The sequence below is a fragment of the Glycine soja genome, chromosome 11 (genome assembly GCF_004193775.1).
Source record: "Glycine soja cultivar W05 chromosome 11, ASM419377v2, whole genome shotgun sequence".
NCBI lineage: Eukaryota > Viridiplantae > Streptophyta > Magnoliopsida > Fabales > Fabaceae > Glycine > Glycine soja.
In genome coordinates, this window is record NC_041012.1 from 5,041,141 (window position 1) to 5,051,728 (window position 10,588).

Below are 10,588 nucleotides of genomic sequence, written 5' to 3' on the forward strand. Positions count from 1 at the left end.
TGTGATTATCCATATAATATCCCATTTCATTCTTTTTCACTCCCTATTTTATTCATTAATATATACTACCACCTCTTAGAATATTCATTAAAAAATGATATTCATCAAAAGTTATTGAACTATCAACCCAATTTAGATTGATATAATGGTGTAAAATAATCTATTTAGTAGAACAATATGTATTCAACTATCATCATGTGTAAAATTATCTCAAGTTAATAATAACTAATCATCACAAGCAGAATTAATTTTTTAGTTTCTAATTAAAAGATTAAAAGCATATGTAATCTCTAATCCGGCCGTAAAAAAAATATTGAGTCGTCTAACACAATAAGAGTTAGTTTTTCATAATATTATGGTGAATTGAGATTCAAATTCGTACACTATCATTTGACATTGTCCCGCAAACAAATTTGTCTTTTGAAAAAACATATTAGTGGAGAAACAAAGTTTTTTTTTGTAATTAAACAATGAAGTACAGCCCATCTTTTTGTTGTTTTTGTTGTTATATAGGAACTTGACCGTAGATTCTTGATGTAATTAGATCGAAACAATTGTTGCTCATAGTCACGGCTAACTAGGAAGTAGGAACATGCAAACTATTGCTTTGACAACGCATTTCCCTTGGCCAAGGAGACAAGGACAGATTGATCTAGAATATTTACAAACATTGTTGCTTTCTTTTATAATAATTGTAATGAAATTAAAACCTAAGATTTTTATTTCTACTATTCAAACTCTCCAACATTAGGCCGATCTAGTGGGTTTCCAAACATTGTTGCTGCTATTAACTATTTATGGGTGGTCGTCCGTTGGGAACTTGCAGAAAGGACAGTAACCTGATTAAATTCTGAGAAGTTGGAAGGAACAAACTTAAAAGATTCACATGTACATGGTGAATTTGTTATAGTCTTTCAAATATAATTATGAAAATAAAGTTTTCAGATTACGTTTTAAAAAGAATTCTACTTTTCAAGACCTCAAACTTTAAAAGAAGGGAGAAATGAAGGAAATGTTTGTGGGTTCAATTTTTTTCACTTATAAATACTATCAACTAACATTAACGGATAAAAAAAAGAGTTCAGAAAACACACACTAGAGAATCTGCCTCAGGTCGATTTCTGTAGTAGTTACATTATTTCCCTTGTTTTTGCTGAAAAGCATCTCCATCTCTTCCAAGGCCACGCCTTTGGTTTCTGGCATGAAAAAGTAGAAGAACGCCCAAGCAATAACAGATATACCAGCAAACATGAAAAAAGCCCCGCCTATGGTAATTGCATTATAGATTGATATAAAACTCATGGAAATAGCAGCATTGGTGAGTCTGTTGACTGCAACTCCTATACTTGCTCCTTGTGCCCTCAACTTCAAAGGGAAAATCTCAGAGCTATAGACCCACGTGATAGGTCCAAGCCCAAGATTGAAAAACGCAACATAGATATAAGTGGCCACAATGCTAAGAATTAATGCCCACAAGAGTTCCTCGTGGGATGTATCCACCATGGTCAAGCTGAATCCTAACACCCCAAGGCTACAAACCATTCCTCCAACGCTTACAAGCAAGAGGGGTCTTCTCCCAACTTTGTCAATAAAAAAAGTGGCTATTATCAAGCAAATGACTTTTGTAAGGCCTACTCCAATGGTTGTGAGCAAGAGCTTGTCCTTGCTGGTAACACCTGCTTTCTTAAAGATTCTATGACTGTATAACATAACAGCTTCAATTCCAGTTGCATGCTCAAAAAAGTGAATCCCCACAGCAGCAATCAGCATCCACCGAACAGAATAAGAGGGCCTGAAAATCAACTCTTTCCAAACCGCTTCACCATTGTCCTTTTGAGGAAGTTTAACTATTTCCTCAGTGCAATTCTCGTCAATGCCGGCAGCACTCTTTATATCCTTCAACCGAAGCTCAGCTTCTTCTTCTGTGTCTGAAACTTGTAATAGAACTTTCTTGGCTTTTCCCAAATGGCCTTGCATCACCAACCACCTTGGAGACTCTGGCATTGCCAGAATGCCCAAAGCCAAAGCAAGTGAAGGAACTGCTGCAATACCAAGCATCAATCTCCATCCAAGCCTCAAAATTAGTTTCCCAAACAAGTAGTTTACTATGTAACCAAGTAAAATTCCAATGCCAATACAAAGCTCGGGTAGGGAGGTTACAAAGCCTCGGGATTTAGTAGAGGAGATTTCTGCGGCATAAACTGGTGCTATCAAAAGAGCAAAACCGACACCAATACCCGCAACACACCTTCCAGTCATTAAAATTGCGTAGTTTGGACCATATCCCATGAGAACTGAACCAACCATGAAAAGAATAGAGGCTAGGGTGATTGTGTAGCGTCGACCAATGTAATCAGCGGTTCTTCCTGCAACTAAAGAACCAAACAATGCACAAATGTTTAAGATGCCAGCTAGAACTTCTTGTTGGGTGTCGCTGATTCCTAGCTCCTCCTTTATGAATATCAGGGCCCCACTCATAACACCAGTATCTGACAATCATTTGGAAAAAGATAAATCAACACCTCAAATGCAATTAAGCACGTAAGGAGAGAGAGAAAAATATAAAGATTTATGTTGTGATAGAAAGTGAGAAATAAAGAAAAATAAAAAATATTGGTGAGATGTTTAAAAATGAAAGGGTATTTATGTGTCACTAATTAAGTCATTTAATATCTACTTTCTTTGTCTTGATTAGAAGTAAAGTTTCTTATTTTTTTCTCAAATATTAATAAATTTCACTTACTTATATCTTATTTAATAAAAATTTCTCTAAAATATCCTTCATTAAAAAAATTATGTTTGATATCAAATTTTAATAAAGATAATTTTAAAAAAAAACTATTTGTTTTATAATTAAAAATGACACAATTTAATAAAATTAATTAATATAATAAATGTGATGTTTTTTCTTTGTTTATAATGGAGACCAACGGGGGTATGTTAATTCTTTTGCAGCTATTAAAGTTATTAAATAGTATTCTTATTTATAAGACCTAATCACCTAATTGATTAATATTAATAAAAAATAATTAATGTAATTAATAACAATAAATTTATATATTTATCCAAAAAAAATACTATTATTATCAATATAATATTTCTCTTATTTCATTAGGAATATTATTAGTCTAAAAATAATTATTACATCAAATAATATGGATTGAAAAGTTAAAAAAAAATAGATTTTATAAATAAACACGAAAGTAGTACGGTATATGCTAAAAAATGTTAAATGATGATCACTGATAGTCTGATATAAACAATATATGGCAGCCTTTAGCTTGTTATTGCCCCTGCAAAAATATGCTAAAATTAATTTATGAAAATGATAAAAATAAACGTTCTCCTTCGGGGAAACATATATATGTACAATACGATGATCGAGTTGCATAGATAAGAAAAGGAGTGAATTTGGAAAAACATATAGAACACAAAATTAAGAAAGTCTAGAAGGAATTGAATATATATACGTACCATAACCAAATATAATGGATATCATGGAAGTGACTACCGCACATGCAACGGCATATCTTGAACCTTTGTGCTCATTATTGTTACCCCGCTCGATCTCCATGATATATGGATGACCTTCTTTTCCTCTTTAGTGTTACCTTCCTTTAGATATATAATTAACGAATAATATATAAACTGTTGTTCTCTTGCTTCTTAATATATAAGAAGTAATACTCTGGAGAGAGGCTTTTGCCGCAGAAGGAAAGAAATTAATACACAGAGGCTGGATGCAGCTCATGCATGTATGTCATGGATACTCTCTATTTTTGGCGTGTCAGTATGCATGCGATGTGATGTTGAGTTGAATGACCAAGTTTGGGGGTTGAATTCCGTATTGTTCGTAAGTTGGTGATGATATGATTAGTTAGTTATTTAGGATTAGGATTCACTGTCAACGCAACGTACGTACGTACGCCTGCTGACATGCTTATCCTTCGGTCTGATCCCAAGTAATTTAGCCTCCGCGTCATATGCTAATCACTAGGAACTAAAGGGCTCTTCACTTCACTTAGCCTTGATCTACTCTGAGCCAATTGATTAAAAACGTTATAGGGCCAAAAAACTCGTATGAAGAAAAGTCTACACGATCAAAAATGTCTATAAAGCCCTGTGAATTTATTTTATAAATAAATTATTAAATTATGAGAAATTCATTTTTAAAGTAGAATTAATATTTTATCCAACGTTACAAATAATATTCAACAACTTTTCTTTTCTCACAAAAAAAAAAAACAGTTCATTTCATGAAACCTCACACTGTTACTCTTTTTCCTATACCCTCCTTTATCCTTTCTACTAGCTAGACAAGCAAAGAATAACATTAATTGTTCTCATAAGATTTTTTTCATTAATTTATAATATTTGAATGCAATAATACTTAAAGAAACTCAAATTCATTGGCACTTAAATTAACACGTACTAGTTTAACTTTTTCAGAGTATGTATGAACTAACAATTAACCTTTTATATAGAATATAAATTATATTTATAAAAAATTCATAAAGAAAATTAATTAAATGCATATATAACTTCAATCAAATATATATATGTATGCAGAGGTTATGTTGATCAAGTTATTTCAATTAATTTATAATTTTTTATTAGTTAAAAAGTTTGTTTGATTATTTAATATATATGTTTATTTTGGTATTTTTTAACATTTTTTGAAATATTTAAAATAATATTTTTTTAAAACGTTAGTTTCTGGATTATAATTTTTTATATTTTATTTTATTTTTATCCTTTAAATATTTATTAAATGTTCTTATTATCTGCATAAATAAAACCCAATTTTTTATTTTAACCATTATGCTGTTGATTTTCATATTTTTTTTATATTGCACTATTTAATTTAATCATTATATTATTTGTAATATTTAATTTATTATTTTAATATTATACTTCATGAAATTGATCCTGATAAATGTGAGATTTATTTTATTTTTCAATAATTTTTAAATAATTTTATATTAGATTATTTATTTTAATTATTATATTTATTAACATAATAAAAGTGTAATGTTTACTCAAGTGTATTTTTTTAGTTTTTTTCAAACTTGATTAAAAATATTTTAATATAAAGTATAAGATAATAGTAGAATACTTAATATAAAAAAATATAGTAACTGGAATTAAATATGAAATGAAAAAACTTATTCATATACAAGAGTTTAAAATTAATTGAAAACTAAAATTATAACATCTCAAATATATTTTTATCCATGAAATAAAATTAGAATTTATATGAAAGTATCATATAAATATATTCATTTATATCATTTTACAGTTTTCAGCTACTTTAATTAATAATTTTATCAAATACTTAAGATTTAATAAATTAACTTAACAACTTTCAACTAGTTTTACATATTTTAAGTTAATTTTTTAGTTAGTTTCTCCAAGCATAACTAATATAAAAAAGTTCCATTTAAATGATAATCACATACATAATAGGTAACAAAAAGCCATGTTACTGTAAATGCTGTGTGAGAACATAGGTAGGAAAAATGATAAATGGGCAAAAAAGTATTAGCAAAAAAATTATTCAAATGAGTGAAAAAATGTCATACAAATAAGGATATAAAAAATTATTCAAATGAGTAACTAATACGAAATTTTAGTTAATTTGATAGTTAATCTTGACAAAAAATTATTGCAACTTCTTTACTTTACCGTTGCTTTTAATGAAATAATAAATAAATTAATATCTTTGTAGTTTTTATTAGAAGTTAAAAGAAGAAGATTTCAAGTGCTTTGAAAGAAAATTGTTGCAAAAAGTTGAAGAAAAAGCCTCGAAGAAAAAATTAAAGATTGGAACAGCTCGCTTAGCGCGCAAGGCAGACTGAGTGCGTCTCCTCACTTAGCGCAAATAAGACCCACAAAAAAACCCAAAGGCGCGCTTAGCATGAAAACCCGCGTTAATTAAGCGCAAGGTCGCATGAAAATTAAAATACCTTAAGTCTATAAAAGGATTAGGAAACAAAGAAGAAATACACACCCAGATAACAATCCCTACACACCTACAACCCACCCTGACACACCGAAACTTAGAGCTCTCTAATGAATACATATTAAGTCTGAGTATCTCAAATAAGGGAAGCTCTCCATTATCGATCCTCTTCTCCTCCTCTATCCATCACTCTTCTTCTGTCCACATTAGCCTTTAAATTGTAAAGTATCTCATGACAATAAGAGACTAAACTCTCGTTGTTGGGAGCTTAGTAGTCAAATCCCTTATAATGTAATATTTTCTTATTATGTATTTAATACAATGTCAATTTGTATTGTTTCTTTCATGTGTTTTATTGTTATTGTGTGGCTTGATCATCCATGCATTAGTTTTAGGGATTATATAATAGGAAATGGTAATTTCTAAATAAGTGGAAAGGGTATCTAAACAATTTATTGCTAGAAATAGAGTGACTTTGTTATCTTTTATTTTTTTTATCTTTTACATTGAAATTTCTTATATATTTTATCTTCTATTTTTTTTACCTTTATTATCTTTTAATTTAAATATTTATCTTTCTTTAATTTTTATTTTAAATTCCTTAACTATTGCTTGTAAATTAGGTTTACATCAATCTAACTACAAATAAAATAATGTAAATTTGACATTTAGACTTTTAAATATTTTACTACTTGAGACAAATTGGTGAACTTGACAACGAGTTAATAATAACGAAATGGTAAAAAATACAAATGGAATGAAAAATTAAGTACTGAAAAATATAATAAGAAAGTAAATGGAAGCAAAGTCGTTTAAGCAACTAAAATAAAATAAAATGAGCAACAATTCAAATGAAATGAAAAAAAATACAAATAGGTAAGAAAAATTATGAAAATGAGAAAGGAAAAACAATTCAAATTAGTGATCAGATGAAATAATAGAAAAAATAGTTCCATTGAATAAGAAAAATGAAATATATAAACAAAAATTGATGAAGAATAAATAATGAGATAAACCTGGATTGCAATCTAATCTAATAACATAAAAATTTGTAAATAATGTATGTATCTAAGTGGTAAGTGGTGATCAGAGAGAGCAACTCTTACGATTCAGAGTACACGTGCTGATTATATAGAGATTAATTCATGTGACACGCGTTGTAATGTAATATTTTGTAAGGATTTGATTCGGTTACGAATCATATGTATTAAATATTAATAATAATACATTAATTACATTAAATCATGAAAAATAATTACATCAATTAGTTTAAATCATTAACATTAATTAATTGAATTTGAATTTGAATTTGAAAATTTCAACAACAATTTCTTTTGAGAATTTTTTTAAATAAAAAGTAATTACATCACATTTTCTTATCAGAATAAAAATCATAAATTTATTATTTCTATAAATTACTGTAATTAAATTTTTTATTATAAAATCATACGAAGAATTTAAAGAATATATCTCGTGTTGGTTAATAACGATTAACGAGTCCCCATTTGTACCTCTGAAACTTATGACACCTAGTTTCCCATGAAAACAGTCAACCAAATTCCTAAACTTCACGGTTCTCAGAATCAAACGATACGCAATTATGCATGAGATATATAGTACGTACCATTCACTTCACCGATATTTTTTTAATCTAACAAATGTTAATTTTTTTTTTGGTAACTACGATACTTCAGGATATTTTAATTGTACTAGTTAAGCTTTTTCCCTGCGAACAACAAATATAAAACTCGTGTGTAATAACTACTATTGCAGTTATTATTTAATGCTGGTTGTTAATGTTCAATATAGGAGTAATTTTAGTTATTAGATGTAAGCTTCCTGTCAAAAAAAAAAACAAAGTTGGATGCAAGCTCAATAAATAGAAACAATTATATTTGCAAAAAAATATGGATTAAATCTTTAAATAGAAACTTGAATGACAAAAATGAACCACACTTTGTGCCCACACAACAGCTACAAGCAAGGAGAGCCTTAGGCAAATAAACACGTACCATTGTTTCCCCTCCACAGGTGGAACAAGATATACAAATTAATATGTATAGCCTTTGACTCTGACCCTTTTCCTTTTTCACTCTTCCCTTACTCGTCTTACCTGATCTTCTCAATCAACTTGTTCCTCGTACCCTGTCTCTCTCTCTCTCTCTCTAACACCCAGAAAATAAAACATAGACAGAGACCAAAACACACACACACACTGATGAAACAACCAGCTGCAAAATCATCCCTGAGGAGGCTTTGTCCGAACATCAATAAAGAAGATGGATTGGAGACCGTTCTTGAAATACCCATACCGGAAGAAATGTTCTCAACCATGGGGAACAACGTGGCATTGCGGTGGCAAAACATGTTAACGTGGATGAAGGCACAAACAGAGGACAAATTGGCAACCCCCACAGTTGCATCGCGCTTAAACGAGCTTCGCTTTCTGCTTTACCTCGTTGGATGCCCTCTTATACCTCTTCAGGTTCAATTAGGCCATTCCGTCCATCGTCCCGTCAGAGATTGTTCCATTGTAAGAACATATACCTTTTTTTCTATCCTAGGAGAAATAGAAATAGTTACTGAGTTAAGAGCAACCCGATCAAACTTCAATGAACACATAACTCAATTTTATTAACTTTTCTCTAATAAGTTAAAAAAACCGATTACATTATAGGGAAAATTAGCCAAAGCTATGCACAGATAATGATTTGAATCATGTGATAATTTCTTCCTAGGAAAAATTGTTGCATTCCTTTAAGTAATTTTAACAGTTAAACATGCATGTCATGTTAATGTAAACATTTTTACAATATAAAAAAGTGTATGATTGTGATGTTTAACATAATTATTAACTTTATTATTTAAATGTGATTAGAACTTAGAATTTTCATTCTCAAGTACTGATGCATGTATACAAAAGAAACATACATTAACAACGTCAATTCCTTATATGAATCTTATTGTCTTGACGGAATTATTATTACCTCACTAAATTGATTGATTTTTATTAGAAGAATAATAAAATTATTTCATTTCATTCAAAAGAGGAACATAGATACAATCATGAATTTGATCAAAAGCATGATTGCTAGTAAATAACCTTGATGTTCTAGCTAACTTATGAACAAGTTTAGCTCGTCTCCTACCTGTTTTACTTGCTTAAAAAAATAAATATTGGATAAATACATATATACTTAATGCACATTTGTTCTTAATTTGATTTGTAAGTATTGATTGATTGATTGGGTTGCAGGAAGCATCAACGGCAAAGTATATAGTGCAACAATATATAGCAGCAACGGGAGGACAGCCAGCATTGAATGCGGTGGATAGTATGTGTGTGACAGGGCAGATCAAGATTAGTGCATCAGATTTTTACCACACTGGTCAAAGCATTGAGGTGAAGAAAACCTCCGAAGAGATGGGAGGGTTCGTTTTGTGGCAAAAAGACCCCGATTTGTGGTGTCTAGAGGTCGTTCTGTCCGGTTGTAAGGTTTGTTGCGGCAGCAATGGCAAGGTCTCGTGGCGCCATTCCTCTAACCAACAAACCCCCGTTCAAAGAGGTGCCCCTAGACCTTTACGTCGTTTCCTTCAGGTATATTAATAGCATGTTTTATTAACTCAAGTGGATCACAAAAGTAACTTTCGGTTGACCTTGACGTGAAAATTTGATAGTTGTAAAAAAAATTGATTTTAAAAATTATATCTCGAAATTATTATTTTTTATGGAGATCATGAATCTTGAGTTCTAAATGTAATTAAATTATTTGTTCATTAGGGATTGGATCCGAGGGCAACGGCTAACTTATTTTTGGACGCTGCATGCATAGGAGAGAAAATAATCAATGATGAAGAGTGCTTCATCTTGAAATTGGAAACAAGTCCAGCAATTCGTGATGCCCAAAGTGGCCCAAACTTTGAGATTATACACCATACAATATGGGGCTACTTTAGCCAAAGATCTGGTCTCTTGGTTCAATTTGAAGACTGTAGATTACACTCAATGAGAACCAAAGATGACAATGACATTTTTTGGCAAACAAGTTTAGAATCAGTAATTGAGGATTATAAGTATGTAGATGGGATAAATGTGTCACACAGTGGCAAGACTCGAGTTACAGTTTCCAGATATGGCGAACAATCAGCTAACCATAAAAAAGAATTGGAAGAGAGATGGAAGATCGAAGAGGTAGATTTTAATATATGGGGTTTGAATGCTGAAAGCTTTCTACCTCCCTCAAACTTAGAAAAGACATAAAATGCCTTGCTATTTACTCCCTCAAACTTGGTAGATTTTAATGTATGTGGTTAGGGCGTTGAAAGCTTTCTATCTCAGACTTAGGAAAGATCATATACTTTGTAACAGAATACGCACGCATGTCCCCCCCAAAAGAAAAAAATATTTATATCATGTAATGACAAGCATGAAGCTAATGTTGATTGAACAGATGATTGGAGTAGTAATTTAAAAACATGCACACTGAAAGCATTTGTGATTTTTGTAAAACAAACAACTTTTTGTTCCACAATTTTATTGCACTTATAATTAGAGGAAAAAATGTATATTTTAGCAGTGCGCTATACATACATAAATACACAAGACATTGCGTGTGTGTGCTTTTA

The 10,588-nt window shown here is 30.5% G+C and overlaps 2 protein-coding genes across 2 annotated transcripts; one reads left to right on the forward strand and one right to left on the reverse strand.

Annotated features, from left to right (window-relative positions):
- Positions 1–1,003: 1,003 nt before the first annotated feature.
- LOC114374212 (probable polyol transporter 6) lies at positions 1,004–3,646 on the reverse strand. The gene is made up of 2 exons (XM_028331827.1): positions 3,475–3,646; positions 1,004–2,489 (listed from the first exon to the last, which is right to left on the reverse strand). Exons 1-2 carry the CDS (start codon positions 3,572–3,574, stop codon positions 1,096–1,098), a joined length of 1,494 nt encoding a protein of 497 aa, XP_028187628.1. The 5' UTR covers positions 3,575–3,646; the 3' UTR covers positions 1,004–1,095.
- A 4,525-nt stretch (positions 3,647–8,171) lies between these two features.
- On the forward strand, positions 8,172–10,385 carry LOC114374214. Its single transcript, XM_028331829.1, has 3 exons — positions 8,172–8,495; positions 9,219–9,560; positions 9,744–10,385. Exons 1-3 carry the CDS (start codon positions 8,181–8,183, stop codon positions 10,221–10,223), a joined length of 1,137 nt encoding a protein of 378 aa, XP_028187630.1. The 5' UTR covers positions 8,172–8,180; the 3' UTR covers positions 10,224–10,385.
- The last annotated feature ends 203 nt before the right edge of the window (positions 10,386–10,588 follow it).

Bases quoted from the DNA above. Each gene is read 5' to 3' on its own strand.
- LOC114374212 (XM_028331827.1), bottom strand. From the start codon at position 3,574: ATGGAGATCGAGCGGGGTAACAATAATGAGCACAAAGGTTCAAGATAT. The intron at 2,490-3,474 runs GTACGTATATAT...AATGATTGTCAG, and splicing joins ATCCATTATATTTGGTTATG to ATACTGGTGTTATGAGTGGG.
- LOC114374214 (XM_028331829.1), top strand. From the start codon at position 8,181: ATGAAACAACCAGCTGCAAAATCATCCCTGAGGAGGCTTTGTCCGAAC. The intron at 8,496-9,218 runs GTAAGAACATAT...ATTGGGTTGCAG, and splicing joins CCGTCAGAGATTGTTCCATT to GAAGCATCAACGGCAAAGTA. The intron at 9,561-9,743 runs GTATATTAATAG...TTTGTTCATTAG, and splicing joins CTTTACGTCGTTTCCTTCAG to GGATTGGATCCGAGGGCAAC.